The sequence below is a fragment of the Mirounga angustirostris genome, unplaced genomic scaffold, assembly GCF_029215605.1.
Source record: "Mirounga angustirostris isolate CCGP_5_RB_7025 unplaced genomic scaffold, mMirAng1.0.hap1 SCAF_3, whole genome shotgun sequence".
Taxonomy (NCBI): Eukaryota; Metazoa; Chordata; class Mammalia; order Carnivora; family Phocidae; genus Mirounga; species Mirounga angustirostris.
In genome coordinates this window covers 102,384,667-102,411,298 of record NW_026991711.1, presented here as the reverse complement: position 1 = coordinate 102,411,298, position 26,632 = coordinate 102,384,667, and the positions used below count along the sequence as shown (strand labels likewise).

General features: G+C 35.9%; 1 protein-coding gene across 3 annotated transcripts in view; it reads right to left on the bottom strand.

Annotated features, from left to right (window-relative positions):
• Positions 1-26,632, bottom strand: part of RAB3GAP1 (RAB3 GTPase activating protein catalytic subunit 1) — a 114,873-nt gene that overhangs the window by 75,483 nt on the left and 12,758 nt on the right. For all 3 annotated transcript variants that reach the window (XR_010410123.1, XM_045868963.2, XM_064586453.1), the window contains exons 4-5: positions 7,131-7,263; positions 4,837-4,915 (exon numbers count right to left, since the gene is read on the bottom strand). Coding sequence is in view for 2 of the 3 variants with exons in the window: in XM_045868963.2 (XP_045724919.1) it covers positions 4,837-4,915; positions 7,131-7,263 (212 nt within the window). In the remaining variant the exon portion in view is untranslated. The remainder of the gene's footprint in view (positions 1-4,836; positions 4,916-7,130; positions 7,264-26,632) is intronic.

The window sequence follows — 26,632 nt, the reverse complement described above, 5'->3', positions numbered from 1 at the left end:
CTATATACAAAATGTAAAACTTTTAGAATAAAACATAGAATTGGTCATATGATCAAAGTTAACTAGTGATTAAGTCATGTTGATAACATGACCTTCTGATATGTGATGAAAAAGGCAATTAATTCACCTCAATGGTATTCTTTCCAAAATCCCACAACTCAACTATTATCAAAAGCAAAACAGAGACAAACCCAAATTGAACGACATTCTACAAAATACCTGATTCGACCTCCTCAAAACTGTTAAGGCGATGAAAAATAAGGAAAGACTGAGAAACTTTCAAAGACCAGAGACTAAACAAACCAAAAAGACATGATGACTAAATGCTTGGATCCTAAAACAGAAAATAGACTTTAATGGAAAAACTAGTTAAAAGTTAAGCTAATAACAAGGGACCAATGTTGGTTTCGCAGTTTTGACACATATATCATGGTAATATAAGCTGCTAACAGTAGGGAGAACTGGGTGAGGATAACATACTAGAACATACTGGACTATCTTTGCAACTTTCTATAAATGTAAAATAAACCAAAAATTTTTTTAAGTTTATTTTTAAAACATATGAGAAAGCTCTGGGACCCGGTGCAAAGAGTTCTTAGACATGGCACCAAAACATGACCCATAAAGTAAAAAATTAATAAACTGACAGGACAACACACCTATTACAATGGCTAAAATAAAAAATACTAGCACCAAGTGCTGATGAGTACAAACAGCAACTGGAACTCTTATACATTGTTGGTGAAATGTAAAATGGTTCAGTCACTCAAGAAATCAGTTTGGGGGGCGCCTGGGTGGCTCAGTCGGTTAAGCATCTGCCTTCAGCTCAGGTCATGATCGTGGAGTCCCAGGATCAAGTCCCACATCGGGCTCCCTGCTCTGCAGGGAGTCTGCTTCTCCCTCTGACCCTCCCCCCTCTCGTGTGCTCTCTCTCTTATTCTCTCTCTCTCAATTAAATAAATAAAAAATCTTTAAAAAAAAAGAAATCAGTTTGGCCATTTTTTTTTAATTAAGTTTTTAATTCCAGTATAGTTAACATACAATGTTACACTAGTTTTAGGTGTACAATACAGTGACTCAACAATTCCATACAACACCCAGGGCTCATCATGACAAATGCACTCCTGAATCCCCATCATCTATTTCATCCAATCCCCCCACCCACCTCCCCTCTGATAATCATCAGTTTGTTCTCTATAATTAAGTTTGTTTCTTAGTTTGTCTTTTTCCTTTTGCTTGTTTGTTTCTCAAATTCTACATGAGTGAAGTTATGTGGTATTTCTTTCTGACTTATTTCACTTAGCACTATAACCTCTAGCTCCATCCATGATGTTGCAAATGGCAAGATTTCATTTTTTTATGGCTGAATAATATTCCTGTGTGCATGCACACACACACCATATCTTTTTTATCCATTCATCTATCATTGGACACACTTGGGCTGCTTCCCCATCTTGGCTATTGTAAATAATGCTGCTATAAACATAGGGATCCATGTATCCCTTTGAGTAAGTGTTTTCATATTTTGGGGGTAAATACCAGGACTGCGATTACTGGATCATAGGGTAGTTCTACTTTTAACTTTTTGAGGAGCCTCCATACTATTCTTCCCAATGGCTGCACCAGTTTGCATTCCCACCAACAGTGCAAAAGGGATCCTTTTTCTCCACATCCTCACCAACACTTACTGTTTCTTGTGTTTTTTACTTCAGCCATTCTGACAGGTGTGAGCTGGTATCTCACTGTAATTTTGATTTGCATTTCCTTGATGATGACCAATGTTGAACATCTTTTCACATGTCTGTTTGGCCATCTGGATGTCTTTTTTGAAGAAATGTCTGTTCAGGCTTGCCCATTTTTTAACTGGGTTATTTGTTTTTTGGGTGTTGAGTTGTATCAGTTCTTTATATATTTTGGATACTAACCCTTTATGGGATAGGTCACTTGCAAATATCTTTTCCCAATCAGTAGGCTGCCTTTTAGTTTTGTTGACTGTTTCCTTCATTGTGCGGAAGCTTTATATTCTGATGCAGTCACAATAATATATTTTGGCCATTTTTTATAAAGTTAAAAATAAACACCATATGACTAGCAATCTCAACCTAGGTATTTAGCCCAGTGAACTAAAAATGTACTTTCACACAAAAATCTGTTCACATGTATTTATAAAAGCTCTATTCATAAATGACCAACCTAGAAACAACCTTAACATCCTTCAACAAGTGAATGAATAAACAAACTGTGATATACCCTCACAAAATACTACTCAGCAATAAAAAGGAACAAGCTACTGATACAGAATTACTTAAAAAGATCTTGAAAGCATTACATTGAAAGAAGCTAGTCTCAAACAGTTACTATATGATTCTATCTCTATGACATTCTTAAAAGGACAGGACAAAGCTATCAAAACTAAAAATATATCAGTAATTGCCAGAAATAATAATGGACAAGAAGTTTTTTGGGAGGTTACACAATTGTTGTATATCCTGATTATGGTAGGAGTTTTAAAAAACCTATATATATGTGTTGAAGTTCAGTGAACTATTCATTAAAAGAAAGTCAATTTTACTATATGCTAATTTTTAAAATAAAAATTTTTTTAAGTAAATGTAAAGGTTAAAAAAACTACTAACAAGTGATTTTCATTAATATAAAGAAATATATCACTAACAAGTACTTCATTAATACACAGAAAGGTTTTGCTTATTTATTCAACAAATATTTTTAAACTATGGACAATGTGTCAAACCCAGTTTTAGGAAATAAATATTAAAAAGCTGAACAGAACGAATATGTTTTGTCTGTGGAATGGACATGAATTGGGGAGACTAGATGTCAGACTGTAGTAGGGTACATAGTGTTCCCTATGTTCCCAACATTCATGTCTAGCTAGAAGATTTAAAAAAAAAAAAAAGCTGAACAGAAATTATATAACAGCATTCAGAGTTTGATAAACATACTATGTACCATTATCTCACTAAATCCTCACAATTACTCTTAAAGGTGCATATTATTTATTATTCTGTCTTTATCAACGTAGAAACCAACTCAGAGAAATTAAGTAATTTGCCCAAAGTTAACAGTAAGTATTTGAGCTAGAAATTAAACATAAGTGTGTCTAATTCAGTGTCTGGCCAAACAGTAGATATTTAATTAATGTTGAATGAATGAATATATGCAAACTCATGCTCTATGATATCGTGCTGCTTTCTGATGTATTCTGTCATTTTAAATGTATATATTCACATTTTAAAAGATCAGAAGAGAATCTGAATTAAATTAAATGGCAATGTACTCAATTCTCTTATATTTGTTTAAGTTGTTTAAGTTCACAGTTTTTAAAAGATCACACTAAAATGACAGGCATACCCAGTTTATTTGCATTTGCAATTAGTTTTAGTGTGCTACAGTCTACTTGTTATAGCAATCACACTAGAATGAAGAAAAAAGAAGCAAAGGTATCATTTTTTCCTTTCTTAGAAATTCTTTAATAAAAAATCAAGGGGTGCCTGGGTGGCTCGGTTGGTTAAGCAACCGACTCTTGATTTCAGCTCAGGTCATGATCTCAGGGGCATCAGGCTCCTTGCTTAGCATGGAGTCTGCTTGAGGATTCTCTCTCTCCCCCCACCTCTGCCCCTCCCCCCACTTGCACACACGTTCTCTCTCAGTAAATCTAAAAAAAAAAAAAAAAACTTCAAGAGACCAACTCACACCAACACACTAATGTAAAACCAGTAAAAAAATTTATTTTAACTAGGTCTCCTTTCTTGACCATATACTCACACTTGAGACATTTTGGTGGTGGTATGCAACACCACCCCTACCAAAATAAGATAAAGACCTTTTAAGTGTGATGTACCTCTTATATTAATTTATCACATTTATAATTTAGATATAAGTGAGTCATGATGTTATCATGTAACTGATATCAACATTTTATCTCAAGTCAATTTCCAACAATAAATACTAAGTTTTCTATGATATGTAAATGTTCTATGCTAGTCATCAGAATTATAGTTAGGCTCTACCCTAGATTATGAAATATATTGTGCAGAAAGAGTTAACAGCAGGCCTGTGACTACTATCCTTAGAATGGCCTGCATGTAAGGCTGACCTTCAGCAGGCTTCTAGGAATTCGGATTTGGAGAGGGTTCTCAAAAAAACCCTCCAAGAAGAGTTACTATGCTTGGGTGCCTGGGTGGCTCAGTCGTTAAGCATCTGCCTTCGGCTCAGGTCATGATCCCAGGGTCCTGGGATCAAGCCCCGCACTGGGCTCCCTGCTCCGCGGGAAGCCTGCTTCTTCCTCTCCCACTCCCCTTGCTTGTGTTCCCTCTCTCGCTGTGGCTCTGTCAAATAAATAAATAAAATCTTAAAAAAAAAAAAAAAAAGTTACTGTGCTTAAACTGTTTGTACAAACAATGTGGTTTATGCTAAAAACCTGCTCTCCTTCTGGGAGTCTGAAATTTTGTTAGGTACCAGTCAGAGGCAGTGCCAGCCCCCAAATATAAACCCTGAGAGCTGAGCCTCTAAACAAGCTTCCCTGGTAGAAAACATTTCATACATGTTATCACAACTTGTTGCTAAGGAAATTAAGTATGTTCTGTGTGACTCCATTAGCAAAGCACTCAAACACGAGTTCCTCCAAACTTTGCCTCAGGCACCTCTTTTCCCTGTGTTGATTTTGTTTGCAGACTGTCGCTGTAATAAATCATAGTAAGTGCAACCATATGCTGAATTTTGTGCATCTTCCTAGCAAATCACTGAACCTGGGGGAGATGTTGGAGTCTCCCCAACACACACACTAAAAGTTACCTGAGTAAAACGTATACCTACCATCTTACCAGGCAATGTGCTCTTGGAGGAAAGTCATTATTCATACACAACAAATCTTGCATAGATTGTGGAATAACATCTACAAAAACATTTAATAGTGAAAAAATTAGTATGTTCATTTTAAGGCAAAATTTTATAACATGTCTGAAAAAAAATCACATTATGTAACATGTCGTGCTAGTCCGTGTAGTTTTGCAATTGCTTAAGGATTTGTATCTAGGACTAGCTCTAAGATTTGGGATGACAGATGTCTCTCTCCCATTATCCTTTATTTTTAAAAAGCCAGCCTCTAAAAACAAAAGTATTATTCTTACATGTGTAGTATTTCCTTTCTTCTAAGTCATGACTCAAACGTTTTCTCATCCTTCCTAGAAAGCCATGTTTTATCTGTTCTTCTTGGTCTGCCCTGTCCCTACTTTTCTTCAAAATTCTACTTAGAATCTTGTCAACATCTTATCACCTCCTATGGCTAGTCTTTGCTGGCCTCTGGCCATCTTAAGTGTTCTTATAAAACCACTAACCAGCTTCCCACTTATTACCCATGCATCTTTAAGCACTTGTATTGCCATTTATAGTAAGATACTGATATAAATGATCCTTATTTATTCATAAATGCATAATAAATTCAAAGTATAAAGAATATTTGTTCAAAAAAATATTTCCTTTTGCTGTATAGCCATCATTCCTTAGCAAATTTATATTTTGTTCATTTTCAAAAAGAATAGGAGAACATAATGCTTTAACTGAAGCAATGAACAACCCCAACAAAATAAAAGATCAGTGCTCAAATCTTCTGACCTCTGATAGTACAGTTTTAAATGTGTATCTCCAAATTAAATGAGTTGATGATTTACTTGTAACTTCTCTCATTAGGTACAGCCTTAATCACAAACAAACTGAAACTGCACAATACATATACATATGCAATAATAATGACCTAACTAACTTAAATCCATTCATCTTCTCTCATATCACAGTCTCCTATATGAGTTCATCTCAGAAACACTGATTCTAAGCCTCATTATTATAAGAGCCTCTCCTTGATAGATGATCTTTCCTCAAATAACAGCACTCAAGATTTCTCTACCTTAACAGTTCCTTCATTAGTCAGCAGAATGTAGGACCTGGAAATCTCTGGGCTATTATCAGACTTCCCACCAGTTGCACATATTTCCCTCATCCCCTTACTCCTAAAGTACATACATTCATCTTCTGGTGTAATTATTTTATTTAGTGCATAACTGTCACTATATATGTGTATAGATGGTCAATGTTATCTGTCCTAGTTTATGAATCTGAATACAGATGCTAACTATTGTTTCTAAAAAGAATGCATAGAATACAAAAGGTAATATAATTTTATTCCTATACAAGAAAAGGTACAAATATAAAAAAAAAAAAAATTAAAAAAAATTAAAAAATAAATTAAAATAAGAAAAGATACAAATATTTCAGGCCTACACTTACAAATGATAATCTGTTTTGATGAGAAAAACTTTTTTTAATTTATTTTTTCAATTGAAATATAATTAACATTTAACACTATATTACTGTCAGGTATACAACATAACAACTCATTAACTGTATACACTACAAAATGATCACCGTAAGTGTAGTCAATATCTGTCACCAGTTAACAACAAAACTTTCCTTGTCATAAGAACTTTTACAATTTGCTCTCCAAGCAACTTTCAAATACACAATACAGTACTATTAACTATAGTTACCATGCTGTACATTAATTACATCCCCACGACTTACATATTTTATAACTGTAAATTTGTACCTTTTGGCCCCTTTTATCCTTTATAGACCGTATCCCCTTACTGGACTGTAAATTTCTTTTAACTGTGGGTTAAAAGTGCACTCAATAAATATTTGTTAATCTAATTAATTTTGAAATGATTGCTATGACTGTTCTTTAAAAAGATCATATTCTGGGGCGCCTGGGTGGCTCAATTGGTTAAGCGATTGCCTTCGGCTCAGGTCATGATCCTGGAGTCCTGGGACCGAGTCCCACATCGGGCTCCCGGCTCGGCGGGGAGCCTGCTTCTCCCTCTGACCCTATCCCCTCTCATGCTGTTTCTCTCTCTCTCTCTCTCTCTCTCAAATAAATAAATAAAATCTTTAAAAAAAAAAAAAAGATCATATTCTGTTTCAGAGGTAGTGAAACAACTTGGCAAATGTAAAACATCTCCAGAGGACATAACCTAATTAAGAGAACTAAATTCATAATTCAAAATTATAATCACTCTTACACTCAAGAGTTTCAAAATATGTAGCTAACAACTTACCTTCCAATACTTCATCCTTTCCTTCTTTATCAGTGGAGTCTTGTACAAGATAATGATGAGTGACTGAGAACTTGAAGTCGGCAAAGGAAATTTCATCTGATTTCTCTTCCCATGTTCCAGAAGTAAATATACCCTATATTTAACAACAAAATGGAAAAACATCCTCATTAAAAAATTCCCTTAAAATATTAACTATCAAGTGACATACAAAATTACAATTTTTGAATAATCTTGTGAGATAAATATATAAAATCAAGAATATACAGTAAGTCCCATGCCTCTTACATACAAAAAAAAAAAAAAACCTCTCTACCATTAGCAGAATTTCTGAGTTACTTTTAGCTGAAAATGATAACATTTTATAAATTTTATAATTCAGAAAAAATATATGGCAATAAAATGTACTTTTATAAAAATCTCAAATCTGATAACATCACTATATAGTACAGAGCATTACTGGATATCAGAAATTGCTTAATAAAAAAGCAGTTTGTAGAATCAACTTGAGTGACATGATATTTGTAGCACTTATTTGCTTAATATGTTCTGCAACCATCTTTATCAAGCTTTGGTATTCAAATATTTTCATTTAAATAGCAACTCCTTGACTGGAAAACACTTTAATTAAAAGTTCCAAAGAGCCCCCTCACTTATACAACATAATCCTAAAAAAAGGATTTTTCCCATGGGCCTCCAATCTCCCATAGCTATTCCTTCCACTGGAGAGGAGGTATATAGTCATTATAGCATATAGCACCACTATGAGGCAGGAAATACCAACCCAGCAACTTGACAAGCACAGTCCAGTTTCAAACTAGACAGAAAATATGTAAGGAATGAGTCTGTGAGTTACTGGGTCTTTATAAAAAGTGTTTTCATGACCATACCTAATGTAGAACACTCAAATTTTTTGTATGTGCTGCTGGCAAAGTTAAGGGTATATGTTAATATATCAAAGAGCAATCTTTTTATTAAGAGAAAAACCACCATGTATGATACATATCAAAACCTATAATTTTGGGCACCTGGGTGGCTCAGTTGGTTAAGCGACTGCCTTCGGCTCAGGTTACGATCCTGGAGTCCCTGGATCGAGTCCCGCATCGGGCTCCCTGCTCAGCAGGGAGTCTGCTTCTCCCTCTGACCCTCCTCCCTCTCATGCTCTCTCTCATTCTCTCTCTCGCAAATAAATAAAATCTTAAAAAAAAAAAATTAAAAAAAAAACACCCTATAATTTTATATGTTGGGTGTCTCTAAAGTGAGGTTAACCTGTATTGAATTAAGACATATATGGCCCATACAAAATTCTCAAATTGTAATAAGCATTATACACAAAAGCTTGGTGTGCTACGAGGAATGCCCACTATAAAGCAGTTAAGGCTAAAACCAAGGACAAGGGAGAAGCCCAGAAAATAAGAGAAAACCTCATTTGTCAAGCATGCAGAAAAGCTGAAATACTCTATTTAAGTGATATAAAGAAACATTACCTGACCCTAATTTTGGATTCTGAGAATTACTGTTAACCTTACCAATAGCCATCAAGGAGGATTTGGTTGTATTCAATAAACAGGAGGTATACAGGTTCTGTCTCCCTGACAGACTTCTTAAGATAATTAGTTCAACAGAAAACAACACTCTAATCTGCTTTCCTTCAATTCCATTATGATGCAGTCCTTTGACACCAAATTTCAGTGTGGTGTATATTTACAATTAGAATCAGAAATGACAACTGTGGTTCAAAACTAATCTAGTGATTGGTCAAAAATAACCTCTGAGGGCTCCGATCAGACAATAAAAAAGAATGGAAAGAAATAAAACTGTCTGCATTCACAATGATCTGATATGTACCTAGAATAGCCAAAGCAACCTACAAACTACTAAAACTAACTGATGAGCTTATGAAGTTGTGGAATTCAAGATCAATATACAAAAACCATCTGTATTTTTATATACAGGCAGCAAACACTTGGAAAATGATTTTTTTTATATACCACTCTTACAACATCAAAAATAATTAGAAATACATTAAAAAAGATGAGCAAGAATTCTACCTAAGAATGCTTCAAAACATTGATGAGCGATTATTAGAGACCTAAAAAGAGCTAAATGTACATGGATTGGAAGATACAACAGCATTAAGATGTCATTCTCCTCAAATAGATCTATAAATTCAACACCATCTTAATCAAAATCCCAGCAGGCATTTTGTAGAAATTGGCACACTGATCCTAAAACTAATATGAAATCCAAAGGACCTAAAATACTTAAAATAATTCTGATGAAAAATATACTACCTCATTTTAAGATTTATTTTGCTATAGTAATTAAGACAGTATAGTACTGGCATAAACACAAATAGAGCAATAAGACATAAGAGTCCAGAAATACATTCACACTTATACTCCATTTTACAACAGAGGAGCTACTGCAATTCAGTAGGGAAAGGGGAAAGGATGGTCTTTTCAACAAACAGTCCTGGGATAATAAGATATTCATATGGAGGAAAACGGAGGAGAACTGTCTTTACAACCTTGAGATAGGCATAGACTCCTTTGACAGGACACAAAAGGCACTAAAAATAAAATTAAAAATTAAGAAAATGAGGAACACCCAAATACATAAAGTAGCTAATAACAAACAAAAAGGAACTAATCGATAATAATAGCAGGGGACTTTAACACCCCATTCACATCAATGGACAGATCATCTATCTAAACAGAAAATCAACAAGGAAACAATGGCTTTGAATGACACAATGGATTTAACAGATATATTTAGGATATTCCATCATATGACAGCAGAATACACCTTCTTTATAAGTGCCCATGCAACATTCTCCTGAACAATCACATGTTAGGCCACAAAACAAGCCTCAACAAATTCAAAAAGACCCACCATGTATCTTTTCTGATAACACTATGAAACTAGGAGTCAAGCACAAGAAAAAATCTGGAAAGACCACAAATACATGGACGTTAACTAACATGCTAATAAGCAATGAATGAGTCAACCAGGAAATAAAAGAAGAAATAATAAAATACATGGGGGAAAAAAAGAAAATGAAAACATAACAGTTCAAAACCTTTGGGATATACCAAAAGTTTTAAAAGGAAACTTTATAGCAACAGGTCTAACTCAAGAAGCAAGAAAAATCTCAAACAACCTAACCTTATATGTAAGGGAGCTTCTGTAAAGATAACAATTAACAAAACCTAAAACCAACAGAGGGCAGGAAATAATAAAGATTAAAGCAGAAATAAATGAAATAGAACCCTAAAAAAACATTGGAACAGATCAATGAAACCAGGAGCTGGTTTGGAAAAAAAAAAAAAATCAATAAAATTGATAAACTTCTAGACAGACTAGTCAATAAAAAAAGAAGACTCAAATAAAATCACAAATGAGAAGAAATAACAACAAACATCAGAGAAATACAAACAATTATGAGAGAATATTATGAAAAAACTATATGCCAACAAATTGGACAACGTAGAAGAAATGGATAAATTCCGAGAAACATCAAAACTGAAACAGGAAGAAACAGAAAATTTGAACAGATCAATAACCAGCAAAGAAATTAAATCCGTAATCAAAACTCTCCCAAGAAACAAATGTCCAAGACCAGATGGTTTCACAGGCAAATTCTACCAAATGTTTAAAGAGTTGGGATGCCTGGGTAGCTCAGTTGGATAAGCGTCTGCCTTTGGCTCAGGTTATGATCCCAGGGTCCTGGGATCGAGCCCCGCATTGGTCTCCCTGCTCAGCGGGAAGCCTGCTTCATTCTCTCCCACTCCCCCTGCTTGTGTTCCCTCTCTCACTATATCTCTCTCTGTCAAATAAATAAATAAAAATCTTTAAAAAAATAAAAAAATTTTAAAAATTAAATATAAATAGTTAATTTCTATTCTTCTCAGGCACCTGGGTGGCTCAGTCAGTTAAGCATCTGCCTTCAGCTCATGTCATGATCCCATGGTCCTGGGATGCAGTCCCATATCAGGCTCCCTGGAAAGCAGGAAGTCTGCTTCTCCCTCTCCTTTTGGCCCTCCCCCCACTCTTGTGTTCTTTCTCACTCACTCTGTTCGCTCTCCCAAATAAATTTTTTTTTAAAAAAAATCTATTCTTGGGCACCTGGGTGGCTCAGTCGTTAAGCGTCTGCCTTCGGCTCAGGTCATGACCCCAGGGTCCTGGGATCGAGTCCCACATCGGGCTCCCTGCTCAGCAGGAAGCCTGCTTCTCCCTCTCCCACTCCCCCTGCTTGTGTTCCTGCTCTCGCTATCTCTCTCTCTGTGTCAAATAAATAAATAAAATCTTAAAAAAAAAAAAAATCTATTCTTCTCAAACTATTCCAAAATATAGAAAAGGAAAACTTCCAAATTCATTCCATCAGGCCAGCCTTATCCTGATACCAAAACCAGACAGACACCACAAAAAAAGAGAAATACAGGCAAATATCCTTGAAGAACACAAATGCAAAAATACTAAAGAGAATACTAGCAAACTGAATACAGCAATACATTAAAAAATCATTCACGCTGAGCAAGTGGGATTTATTCCCAGGATCCAAGGGTGATTAAATATTTGCAAATCAATCAAAGTGATAATATCACAGCAATAAGAGGAAGTATAAGACCCATATGATCATCTCAATAGTGGAGAAAAAGAATCTGACAAAGTACCACATCAACTCATGATAAAAACCCTCAATAAAGCAGGTTGAGAGAGAACTACATCAACACAATAAAGGCCCTATAGGAAAAACCCACAACTAAAATCATCCTTAATGGGGAAAAATAGAGCTTTTCCCCTAAGGTCAGAAACAGTACAAGGAGGGCCACTCTCACCACTTTTACTCAACACAGTACTGGAAGTGCCAGCCACAGCAATCAGACAACAAAAAGAAATCAAAGGTTTCCAAATTGTTAAGGAACAAGTCAAACTTCCACTATTTGCAGATGCCATGATACTATATAGAGGAAACCCAAAAGACTCCACGAAAAAACTGCTTAGAATTATTTAATGAATTCAGTAAAGTTGCAGGATGCAAAATCAAGATAAAGAAATCTATTGCATTTCTATATTCCAATAATGAAGCAGCAGAAATTGAGAAAACAACCCCATTTACAATTGCACCAAAAATAGTAAGACACCTAGGAAGAAACCTAACCAAAGAGGTGAAACACTTGTACTCTAAAACTATAAAACACTGATGAAAAAAAATTGAAGATGATACAAAGAAATGGGAAAACATTCCATCTTCATGGACTGGAAGAATACTGTTAAAATGTCTATATTACCCAAAGCAATCTACTCATTTAATGCAATCCCTATCAAAATACCAACAGCATTTTTCACAGAACTAGAACAAATAATCCTAAAATTTGTATGGAACCACAAAAGACCCGAACTAGCCAAAGCAATCTTTTTTTTTTTTTTTTTCCCCAAAGATTTATTTATTTATTTTAGAGAGTGTGTGCATGCAAGCAAGGGAGGGGGCAGAGGGAAAGAGAATCTCAAGCAGACTCCCCACTGAGTGTGGAGCCCAATACGGAGCTCAATTCCACGACCCTGAGATTATGACCTGAGCCGAAATCAAGAGTCAGATGCTTAACCGACTGAGCCATCCAGGAGCCCCTAGCCAGAGCAATCTTGAAAAAGAAAAACAAAGCTGGAGACATCACGATTCTAGAGTTCATGTTATATTACAAAGCTGTAATGATCAAAACAGTATGGTACTGGCACAAAAATAGACACATAAACCAATGGAACAGAATAGAAAACCCAGAAACTAACCCACAACTGTAGGCCCAATTAATCTTCAACAAAGCAGAAAAGAATATCCAATAATAAAAGATTGTCTCTTCAACAAATGGTATTTGGGAAAAGTGGACATCAACATGCAGAAGAATGAAACTGGACCACTTTCTCACACAAACACAAAAACACATTTAAAATGGATTAAACAGGAGTCCAAGATGGCGGAGGAATAGGAGACCTAAATTTCGTCTGGTCCCAGGAATTCAGCTAGATAGTTATCAAACCATTCTCAACACCTACGAACTCAACAGGAGATTGAAGAAAAGAACAGCAGCAACTCTATGAAAAGAAAAGTGACTACTTTCTGGAGGTAGGACGTACAGAGAAGCAGATCTGAGGCGATATATGGGAAAATAGAATGCAGGGGAGAGGGAGCCTCCAACAGCCAGCTACCAGAAAATGATAGAGCAGCAGAGCATAAAATCGGAACTTTTAGAAGTCTGCTCCGGTGAGGGACGTCACTCCAATGGCTAAGTGGGGGATGGAACCTTCGCTGGGACCCATTGAAGGGGGTCCTCTAAGCAAAGAGAGAGCCTAAAAGTAACATAGACCAAAAAGGAACAGAAACAATATACCGTAACAGTCACCTTACAGGCAATACAATGGCACTATATTCTTATCTTTCAATAGTTACCCTGAATATAAATGGGCTAAATGCCCCAATCAAAAGACACAAGGTATCAGACTGGATAAAAAAGCAAGACCCATCAATACGCTGTCTGCAAGAGACTCATTTTAGACACAAAGACAAGTATCATTTGATCTCACTGATACGAGGAATTTGAGAAGCAAGACAGAGGGTCACAGGGGAAGGGAGGGAAAAATTAAACAAGGTGAAACCAGAGAGGGAGACAAACCATAAGAGACTCTTAATCTAAGGAAACAAACTTAGGGTTGCTGGAGTGGAGCGGGTGGAAGAGATGGGGTGGCTGGGTCATGGACATTGCAGAGGGTTTGTGTTGTGGTCAAAGCTTCTGCACAATGAAGCAAACAGTCAACAAAACTAAAAGGCAACCTACTGAAAGGGAAAAGATATTTGCATATGACATATCCCATAAAGGGTTAATATCCAAAATATATAAAGAACAGATACAACTTAACACCCAAAAAACAAATAACCCAATTAAAACTGGGCAGACATGAACAGACAATTCTCCAAAAAAGACATCCAGATGGCCAACAGACACATGGAAAGATGCTCAACATCACTCATTATGGGGAAATGCAAATCAAAACCACAGTGAGATACCACCTCACCCCTATCAGAATGGCTAATGTCAAAAACACAAGAAATAATAAGTGTTGACAAAGATGTGAAGAAAAAGGGTCCCTCTTGCACTGCTGGTGGGAATGCAAACTGGTGCAGCCACTGGGGAGAACAGTATGGAGGTTCCTCAAAAAGTTAAAAATAGAACTACCCTATGATCCAGTAACTGAACTACTAGATATTTACCCAAAAAATACAAAAACACTAATTCAAGGCGACATGCACCCTTACGTTTATATAGCAACATTATTTTCAATACCCAAGATATGAAAGCAGCTCAAGTGTATCCATCAATAGATGAATGAATGAAGAAAATGTGACATACTCTTAATTAATGAAACAGACTCTTAATTATAGAGAACAAACTGATGGTTACCATAGGAGAGGTGATTGCAGGGATGGGTCAAAGAGGTGAGGGGGATTAAGGAGTGCACTTGTGATGAGCACCAGGTGATGTAGGGAATTGCTGAATCACTAAGTGTACACCTGAAACTAATATAACACTGTATGTTAACTAATTGTAATTAAAATAAAACTTTAAAAAAGTTTGAGAAAATGAACTTCACTAAAGTAAACATGCTTATCAAAAGACAAGAAGAAAATGATTGGGGAAGCCATGACTGGAGGAAAGACTCAAAATACATGTATCTAACAAAAGACTCACAACCAGAATATGAGGATAATTTAAAAAACTAAACAATCTCATTTAAGAAAAAAAAGGAGCAAAACACCTAGCAAAAGAAGATATAAATGACCAATAAGGGTGCCTGGGTGGCTCGGTCAGTTAAGCGTCTGCTTTTGGCTCAGGTCATGATCCCAGGATCCTGGGATTAAGTCCTGCATCCAGCTCCCTGCTCAGCGGGGAGTCTGCTTCTCCCTCTGGCCCTCCCCCTGCTCATGATCCCTCTCTCTCTCACACACTCTCTCTCAAATAAATAAATAAAATCTTTTAAAGTAAAAATAAATGACCAAGAACACAGTTAACTATCATGAATTAGTAGATACTACCACATATTAGTAGTCATCACTGAAATCCAAATTAAAAAACCACATTGAGATACCACCTCACACCCAATGGAATGACTAAAAATAGAAATCTGACAATGCCACCTGTCAGAAAGAATGGAATAACAAATCTTATACATTGCTAAGAACAGAAAATGGTACAACCAGTTTAGAAAAATGGTTTGGCAATTTTTTTTTTTTTTAAGATTTTATTTATTTAGTTGATGGAGAGAGCACACACAAGGGGAGCAGCAGAGGGAGAGAGAGAAAGAGACTCCCAGCTAAGCAGGGAGCCCAATGTGGGGCTCGATCCCAGACCCTGGGATCATGACCCAAGCTGAAAGCAGACACTTAACTGACTGAGCCACCCAGGCGCCCCACTAATCATTTTTTATATATTTGTTTCTCCACTAGATTGTAAAAAGCAAAGACTATGTATGTTCTATTCTGCTTTGCATCCCAGAACTCAACAGTTCCTACATACTTAATAAGTATCTTAGGAATTACCTTTTTTTAATATTTATAATAAACCCCCATATGTCCCAACGACACTAGGAAATATGTAATGCATTTTAAGTATGTGAATATATTTAAGTATTTAAATATACTTATAAATATTTGTGAATGTATCAGAAATATGTAATATATTTGGATAATATATACACTGTGATCTATTCTAACAACCTGAAATAGCACACAACCCAATCCAAAAGGTATTCTCTCTGACTTGAACTGATATATGTACATCAGAGTCCTTGTGCATTGTTTTTTGTGAAATTTATTTCCTCATTGCATGGGTTAAACACAGATGAGTAAACTCAATGCCTTTCTGGATTAAGAGATTTTCTCTAACACCTAAACACAAGTCATCTTTAGGACTTACTCTTTACCAGAATTTAATTTCATCTTAAATGGCCTATCATGTAAAATATAATCCTCCTTCTATTAAGAAATATAAATTTAACAATTGTTTAGCAAATTAAAAACTGTTTCTTCTACTGCCAAATGCAATACATTATTGAAAGGGAGAAAAACATAGTAAAGCATTAAAAAAACAGTGAATTTTTTTCCATTTCTTTTTTTAAGGAGGATATTGCTATGGTTCTCAACCTAATTAGACTTTAACATCACTGAAGAGGCTTAAAAAATGTACTGATTACTAGGCTCCACAATAGACCAATTAAATCAAGATCTCTGAGGTTGCAACCTAAACACTAGAATTTTTCAGAAGCTCCTCAAATAATTCCAATGTGCAGCCAAGGTAGACAACCAAATAGTATGGAGCTAAAATTAAAGTCTTCATCCACAGGTATAAGAAATCCTTTTGACCACAGACAGTATTAAAATATAAGCATTAAAAAATCATCTGTGCTGGGACAACTGGATATCCACATGCAAAAAAAAATGAAACTGGATCCTTTCCTGAGACTTGACATGAAAAGTAACTCAAAACGGATCACAGATCTAAATGTAAGAGCAAAAACTATAGATACCATCAAGAAAGTTAAAAGATAACCCCCAATGATACATGCTACAACATGAAAAATAGCGGAAAATATTTGCAAATTATATAGCTCCTAAGGGACTTGTATCCAAATGTATAAGCAACTCTAATACTGAATAAAAAGACAAATAATCCAATTTAAAAATGGGCAAAGGATCTGAATAGACATTTCCCTAAAGAAGATATACAAATGGCGAGTAAGAATATGAAAAGATGTTTAATATCAAAAGCCATTAGGCAAATGCAAATCAAAACAACCAGATATCACTTCACATCCAGTAGGATGGCTATAATAAAAAAGATAACAAGTGTTGGTGAGGAAGTGGGGAGATCAGGACAAATACATTGCTGATAAAAATGTAAAATGATGCAACCACTTTGGAAAACAGCCAGGCAGTTCCTCAAAGGGTTAAAAATAAAGTTACCATATGAACCAACAATTACACTCAAAAGAAATGAAAATATACATCCACACAAGAAACTTACATATGAAGGTTCATCATTACTTGTAATAGCCAAGAAGTAGAAACAATGTAAATGTCAATCAACTGATAAATGGATAAATAAAATGTGGTGAGTCCTTATGATGCAACAGTAATCAAAGACTAATAAATGCTACAATATGGACCAATCTTGAAAACTTTATGCTAAGCGAAAAAATCCAATATACCAAAGGCTCCATATTGTATGATTCCATTCACACAAAATGTTCAGATTAGACAAATCTACAGAGACAAACAGTAAGTCAGTTGTTGCTTCAGGAGAGGAGAAAATAGTAAGTGACTAACAGGTATAAGGTTTCTTTTGGGAGTGAAGGAACTGTTCTAAAATAGATTGTAGTAAAGATTGTACAGCTCGGTCAATATACTAAGAACCACTGACTTATACACCTTAAATTGGTTAACTGTATGGTATATAAATTATATCTCAATAAAAAATTTAGACTGAGAAGATTTTCTTTTATAATCACAGTATTTTACATCTATCTACTCTGCCTGAAAAACAGTCCAGGCAGTTTCAAATCTGAATGCACAAGAATCTTCTTTAAAAATAAAGAGGGGGTGCATGGGTGGCTCAGTTGATTAAGCGGCTGGCTCTTGGTTTCCGCTCAGGTCACAATCTCAGGGTCCTGTGATGGAGTCCCACGCCCAGCTCCACGCTTGGCAGGGAGTCTGCCTGGGGATTCTCTCCCTCTCCCTCTGCACCTCCCCCTTTGCACTCATGCGTGTGCTCTCTCTCTCTCTCTCTCTCTAAAATAATCTTTAAAAAATAAAACTCAATGAACATTTCATCCATTTATGGAATAAAACAAACCAAGTGTTTCTCTAGTCAAAGGTGACTCTAAAACAAGTTGTTTTCCTAAAACAAAACAAATATGCCAGTATGCTGGCAAAGTAGCATGCAAATAAACACCTAGAACAGTAGTCGACCCTCACCCGCAATTTCGCTTTCAACAGTTTCAGAAAACCACAGTCAACGTCAATCCAGAAGTGGATGATCCTCCTGACATATGGTCAGAAAATCAGTAGTAGACTAACACTATATCATGATGCCTATGTCATTCACTTCACTTCATCTCATCACGTAGGCATTTTATCATCTCACATCATCACAAGGAGGGAAAAAAAAACGGGTGAGCACAGTACAATAAGAGAGACATTCACATAACTTTTATTACAGCATATTGTTATAATTATTGTTTTATTATCAGTTGTTAATCTCTTACTGTGCCTACTTCACAAATTAAACTTTATCATACGTACGTACATATACAAAAAAATATCTATAGGATTCAGTACTATCTGTGGTTTCAGGCATCCAGAGGCATTTTTGTAACATATCCCCCATGGATAAGGGGGAACTACTACAGAACTCAATTCCAATAGATTTTGATGATTCCAAACAGTAACTAAAAGACAGCAAAAACATGAAAGAACATACTTAATCTAGAAAGCTGACATTGCATTCTTCACGTATTTTGTAAAAAGGAGATTAACTGTTACATTTGAGGAATTTGTTGTGAAATGGATAGAAGTATGTGATATAGTTTGCAATAGTAATGAATGTTCCATGGCAAAGTTTCCAGTTCAGTGTATTTATTATACAGTCATGGATACTGGCCATGACAACTTGAAATTAATAAAAAAATGACATCTAATCTCACACAGACACAATCTATAACTTTCCACTCTTCACAGGTAGCCTGGTTGGCCCTCTGCCTGGATCAGGATCATTCCAGTAAAAGCACTAAGGCTCAGTCCAGAAGCTCTTCTACATGGAACTTTGACTTCAGTTCCAGAGGATTATTAAAAACCCTAACAAAGGAAGTTCAGAAACAAAGGGGAATTTGACATGAGTCCCTCTTGAATCAATAAAGAGCCACAATTCATCCAGAGAACACTCAACTACCTAAGAACTCTAACAGTAAGAGATCCTAAGAAAAGGCGACACAGCCAACTACAAGTGAATCAGAACAAATACAACAGGCTAATCTTTAGAGAAAAGAACTACCCAGTAGATTTAAGTATGCGTAAGACACATTGGTCGACACAAGTAAGTCTGCTTTACAGGCAACAAGTACTCTTTACCGCCACCTCGGGCACTCAGCTCTAATAGGAGTTTGGGCCTACCTCCACAGCCAGAACTTAAAACTCTTCTGAGTCAGCGTGGCTTGTAATTTAAGCCCAAGCATTTCATCTCTTGATCTGACCTCTCCATCTGTAGAGATGAGCTTCTCACTTGTTTACACAGTACTTGTTTAAACAGTGACACAGGCCCTACACCAAACTAAAGTTCAAAATGTAATTCATGATGTACACTGAAAATTTTACTTCACACGGAAAGAATGTTGTGCTATAACTCAATGGCAAGCAAAAAATCTTTTTAAAATCTACAAAAGAAAGAATTAGGAAATAATAGAACTAAAAACATCTGAAGACACCTCTAATCTCTCTCAGATTAAACCTGAGTTTTTTCAGCCAGAATACATTACATAAAACTTCTCCCCAGCTGGATGATAAATTTTTAACTTCTAGGAGCTCTAAGGAATCAATGAATCAATTTTACTGCAAAAAAGTGTTAAGTAATTCTGTGTTTATATTCTACTCTGCTTAAGCAACTACCATTTGAAAGCCTCTGGTGAATACTTCTGAGAGAGCTGCGGCAGCAACAGCAGCAGGGGCAGCTAATACTAACTGAGATGGCACAGTGCCACACGGAGTTACGGTAAGCAACAAAACTAGATTTTCGGGGTGCCTGAGTGGCTCCGTTGGTTAAGCGACTGCTTTCAGGTCAGGTCATGATTCCGGAGTCCTGGGATCGAGTCCCACATCGGGCTCCCGGCTCAGCGGGGAGCCTGTTTCTCCCTCCGACCCTCTTCCCTCTCATGCTGTTTCTCTCTCTCTCTCTCTCTCTTTCAAATAAATAAATAAAATCTTGAAAGAAAGAAAAAAACTAGATTTTCAACACCAGCAGTGCAAAGCCCAGACTCATCACTCAGCTAGACATTTTATATAACAATAAAAACTTTAACACAACAAAGAACTCCAAAAACTTTCAATTTGAAATAAAAGGAAATATGATAAAATGCTAATTTTTTCCTTCTGTATAATATTCAGAAAAGTTACATACACTATGGTTATTATTGAAAGGAAAAACAAAAATGGAGGGGGAGAAAGGACTATAAACCTTACCTTAAATAATCCTATTCCTAAAAACATTACAGGCATGCTTATAGGCTATATGTTGCTTTCATTTTGATTTACTTCATTTCAGAAACACTATTCTCATCACTGACTGACCCTCAACTGTCTAATTTCCAAAAACTTTGTCTTTAAAAAAGTCTCCACTCTAATCCATAAAACATTTAAATATTCTGCAAGAATGCAAATAAAGGAGGGGTGCCTGGGTGGCTCAGTCGTTAAGCGTCTGCCTTCGGCTCAGGTCATGATCTCAGGGTCCTGGGATTGAGCCCCACATCGGGCTCCCTGCTCGGCGGGAAGCCTGCTTCTCCCTCTCCCACTCCCCCTGCTTGTGTTCCCTCTCTCGCTGTGCCTCTCTCTGTCAAATAAATAAATAAAATCTTAAAAAAAAAAAAAAAGAATGCAAATAAAGGAATCTAAACTGTTCATAATGTTTCTATCAGCCTCAAGTTTGACCTATTGTTATAACTTAGTTTGGGAGGTTTCTCACACAAGAGAAAACCTATAATTCAAATTTATTTTATATTTGCTATGTGAACTTTAAGTACTGAAGTGTCATTCCAATCTACTAAGTGGGTATGAAAAATCTGAACTCATTTCAATACTATTATACTCACTATTCTTCTTTTAATATTCTAAAGTAATGATTCTTCTTCCATAGATTTTTAGTGAGGAAAGAATCAGTCACTGACTAAACAGTTCAATTACCAGATCATGCCATACTTAAACTTAACATCTCAAAATAAGTACTTATAATTTCTGCTGGCTACATAGAATCATAAAATTACAAGGCTAAAAAGAATTTAAAAGGTCATTTCTATCAATCCCCTACCTTCAAGCAAGATCACACTCATACCACCAAGACTTTTAACCAAGACTTTTAACTATTTTATTAAGACCAAGACACTAAGATTCCAAAATCTGCTTTAAAAACTTTTTCTAATACTTCCTCTACCTAAGTTTACATTTACTTAAATCTCTAAACCAAAAAAGGCAGAGTAAAATAGAAACAACATGAAAGCCTTATTTCTTGTCCATAAAATGGGTAACACTTAACCATTAAAATCTGCCTAAGAATTAAGATTAAATAAATTAACAGACACAATCCCTATTATATTACATGGCACCCTAACTGATGCTCAGTAACTGCCATTTCCTCCTCTCTTAAAATCATTTCCCAGCACTTCAGGGTCTGTTATGGTAAAGTAGCTTGATCAGATCAACCATCCTTCAGATAAAAATTATAAAATCTGGACAAAAACAATTCAATTTTTCACGGCTCTGAAGAGTAACCAAATGGAGGCAAAAACCAGGGTGTCCATGAAAAAAAGGAATTTTATCTGATGAGATTTGCATGTCTGTATCTTTTTGTCTCAGATAGCAGTTCTCAAAATTTTTTTGCCTCAGGACTCCTTTGCTCTTTACTTTTAAAAATTACTGAGGAACCCATATTAGAAAATAAAAAGGAAAAAATTATAAATTTTTAAATTCATTTAAAAATGGTAATTTGGGGCACCTGGGTGGCTCAGATGGTTAAGTGTCTGCCTTCAGCTCGGGTCATGATCTCAGGGTCCTGGGATCGAGTCCCGCATCAAGCTCCTTGTTTACCGGGGAACCTGCTTCTCCCTCTGCGTGCCACACCCCCACCCTCTCTCTCTGGGAAATAGATAAATAAAATCTTTTTTTTTTTTTAATATTTTATTTATTTATTTGACAGAGAGAATACAAGCAGGAGTAGTAGCAGAGGGAGAGGAAGAAACAGGCTCCCTACTGAGTAAGGAGCCCAATGTGGGGCTGGATCCCAGCACCCTGGGATCATGACCTGAGCCGAAGGCAGCCACTTAACTAACTGAGCCACTCAGGTGCCCGATAAAGAAAATCTTTTAAAAATAAATAAATAAATAAATAAAATAAAAATGATAACTTATTACATGTTAATGTTCTACCAATATTTTCCAGAACAAAAACATGAATGAGGGGGGTGGCACTGTTTTACATTTTGTAAATCTCTTTATTGTATAGTTTAAAAAAGACATTTAGATTCTCGTTATCCATACCTTCAATCTTTGCAATCCATTGTTCTGACTGAAGTATATGAAGAAAACTGGCCTCAAATACATAATGTAGTTAGAAAAGGCCGGGCCTTCTCAACCCATGAAAGGGTCTCTGAGACCAGCAGGGGTCCTCAGGCCACACACCATGAAAATTGCTGATCCAAGGGTACTCTATCCTGTGCACAACTCAGGGTTGCAGAATGATGGAGCTTTACTGGATTCAGGCAACAGAGGACAAACTTCAAAGATGACAGGAAAGTTCTAAAGTTAAGATATAAATTATGGAAGGGAAGAAACCCATAGAGGGTAGCTCTCAAATTTGTATATAAACTCTGCCCCAAATTTTTGGTTACTGTTAAACCTGGCATGAACAGTGGAGACTCCACAGTACAGTGACAAAGAAAGAAACTAAAAGAAAAGATTTCAGGGGTGCCTGGGTAGCTCAGTCAGTTAAGCATCCAACTCTTGATTTCAGCTCAGGTGTTGACCTTGGGGTCATGGGTTTGGGCCCCGCACTGGGCTCCAAAAAAAAAATTTTTTTTTTTTCAGTGCTGTCACCAACGAGAAGAGAGTGGAGTTTTAGTGCAAATGAACTGCTTGCTAAAACAAAAAAATCCCTCTTCAGAGGAACACGACAGAATATAGTCGTCTACATTTCATGCAAAATTCAAGCATATAATTAAGAAATTACTGGATATGCACATGCATGAGACAAACTAAAAGAAAAAAAAGAAGAAGAAAAAGGAAACAGGAAAACATGACCTATACTCAAAAGAATACAGTCAATAGAAACCAACCCCAAAAAGGCCTAAGATGTAGCAACTGGCTTTAGATTAGCTATAATAAAATGCTCAAAGACTGAAGGGAAATATTTTCAAAATAAATTTAGAGATGAGAAACCTCAGAGAATTGGAAATTTTGAAAAGAACCAAATGGAAATTCTAGATCTAGAAAGCACAATAACTAAATTGAGAAATATATCAAATGAGCTTAATAGCAAATCAGAGACAGCAGAAGAAAGAGTAAATGAACTAAAAAAAAAAAAACAAGAGAAATTAGGAGAGAGGGAAAAAAAAGAGGACAGCAGAACCTGAGAGACCTGTGGAAAAGTACTAAGAGTTCAAATATAACTTAAGTCACAGAAAAAGAGTAGAGAATGGAGCAGAAAAGTATTTAAAGAAATAACAGCCAAAATTTCCCTAGTTTGGTGAAAAACAAAAATTTACATATCCAGTATTAACAAACCTAAGCAAGAAAAATGACAAGTAAATACATCTAAGCACATAATAGTTAAATGACTTCAAAAGAAAACTGAAGAAAAAAAAGCTTAAAACCAACCAGTGAGAAAAACACCAAAACAGAAAAAAAAATATGAATGACACCTAACTTCTAATCAGAAACTATTGAGAGAAAAAAAAACAGAACTACATCTTTAAAGAACTGGAATGAACAAATGAATGAATGAATGTCAAGCCAGAATTCTTCAGCAGACCTATCCTTCAGAAACAATGTAAAATAAAGGTATCTTCAAACAAACAAAATAGAATTTGCACACAGCCAAAAGTACGGCAATTCCTCAAAAAATTTAAAAAATTATCAAGAGACTGAAAAGATATTTGTACAACCACATTCACAGCAGCATTATTCATAATATAATTCATAATAGCTAAAAAGGAGAAACAACCCAAGTGTCCACCAACTGATGAATGAATGGACTGACAAAATGTCATATATACATACAATGGAATATTATTCCATCATAAAAATATTTTTGACACATTCTACAACATGGATGAATCTTGAAGACATTATGCTTAGTGAAACAAGCCAGACACAAAAGGACAAATACTCTATGATCCCACTTATATGCAATACCTAGACTACTCAAATTCATAGAAACAGAAATAGAATAGTGGTGGGCGCCTGGGTGACTCAGCTGGTTAAGCGTCTGCGTTTGGTTCAGGTCATGATCCTGGGGTCCTGGAATCAGCTCCTGCAGTGGGCTCCCTGCTCAGCAGGGAGGCTACTTCTCCCTGTCCCACTCCCCTCTGCTCATGCGCTCTCTCTCTCTCAAATAAAAAAGTAAAAAGTAAAGAAATAGGATAGTGGTTACCAGGGTCTTAGAGGAGGCAAGAGGAAGTTACTGCTTAAGGAGAATGAAGTTTTCAGTTTGAGATGATGCAAACTTCAACAATGTCAAAGTACTTAATGCCACTGAGTTTTACACCTAATGGTAAATCTTACATATATTTTGCCACAATAAAAAAAAAAATTTAAGTCAACATGATTTATCACATTCAGAAAACAAAAAGGAAAAGCCACATGATTATTTCAATAGAGTAAGATTTCAAAAAATTAAACACTCATTTATGATTTAAAAAAAAAAAAACTTTTAACAAACTAAGAATTCCCTCAGCTTTTCCCCATTGAGAATGATATTCACTGTGAGTTTCTCATAGATGAATTTTATGAAATTGAGGAATGTTCCCTCTATCCCTATACTCTGAAGAGTTTTAATCAGGAAAGGATGCTGTATTTTGTCAAATGCTTTTTCTGCATCAACTGATAGGAACATATGGTTCTTCCCTCTCCTATTAATGTGTTCTATCACACTGATTGATTTGCGAATGTTGAACCACCCCTGCATCCCAGGGATAAATCCCACTTGGTCGTAGTGGATGATCCTTTTAATGTACTATTGGATCCTATTAGCTAGGATCTTGTTGAGAATTTTGGCATCCATATTCATCAGGGATATTGGTCTGAAATTCTTTTTGATGGAGTCTTTGTCTGATTTAGGGATCAAGGTAATGCTGGCCTCACAGAATGAGTCTAGAAGCTTTCCTTCTGTTTCTCCTTTTTGAAACAGCTTCAGGAGAATAGGTATTATTTCTTCTTTGAATGTTTGGTAGAATTCCCCAGGGAATCCATCAGGCCCTGGACTCTTGTTTTTTGGGAGGTTTTTGATCACTGCTTCAATCTCGTTACTGGTCTATACAGGTTATCAATTTCTTCCTGTTTCAGTCTTGGCAGTTTACGAGTTTCCAGGAATGCATCCATTTCTTCCAAGTTGCTTAATTTATTAGCATATAGTTGTTGATAATAATTTCTGATAATTGTTTCTATTTCCTTGACGGAACACGACAAGGATACCCACTCTTACCACTACTGTCCAACATAGTACTAGAAGTCCTAGCAACAGCTATCAGACAACAAAAAGAAATAAAAGGTATTCAAATTGGCAAAGAAGTCAAAATCTCTCTTTGCAGATGACGTGATACTTTATGTGGAAAACCCCCAAAGACTCCACCCCTTACTAGAACTCATACAGCAATTCAGTAATGTCACAGGATACAAAATCAATGCACAGAAATCAGTTGTTTCTTATACATTAACAATGTAACTGTAGAAAGAGAAATTAGAGAATCGATTCAATTTACAATAGCACCAAAAACCATAAGACACCTTGGAATAAATCTAACCAAAGAGGTAAAGGATCTATATACTCTAGGAACTACACAACATTCAACAAAGAAATTGAAGAAGACACAAAAAGATGGAAAAACATTCCATGTTCATGGATCGGAAGAATAAACATTCTTAAAATGTCTATGCTGCCTAGGGCAATCTATACTTTCAACGCCATCCTGATCAAAATACCAACAGGATTTTTCAAAGTGCTGGAACAAACAATCCTAAAATTTTACGGAATCAGAAAAGACCCCGAATCGCCAAGGAAATGTTGAAAAAGAAAAACAAAGCTGGGGGCATCACGTTGCCCGATTTCAAGCTTTATTACAAAGCTGTGATCACCAAGACAGCATGGTACTGGCACAAAAACAGATACACAGACCAGTGGAAGAGAACAGAGAGCCCAGATATGGACCCTCAACTCTATGGTCAAATAATCTTCGACAAAGCAGGAAAAAATATGCAATGGAAAAAAGACAGTCTCTTCAATAAATGGTGCTGGGAAAATTGGAGAGCTATATAGAGAAGAATGAAACTCAACCATTCTCTTACACCATACACAAAGATAAACTCAAAATGGATGAAAGACCTCAGTGTGAGACAGGAATCCATCATAATCACCTCTTTGACATTGGCCACAGCAATTTCTTTCAAGACACGTCTCCAAAGGCAAGGGAAACAAAAGCGAA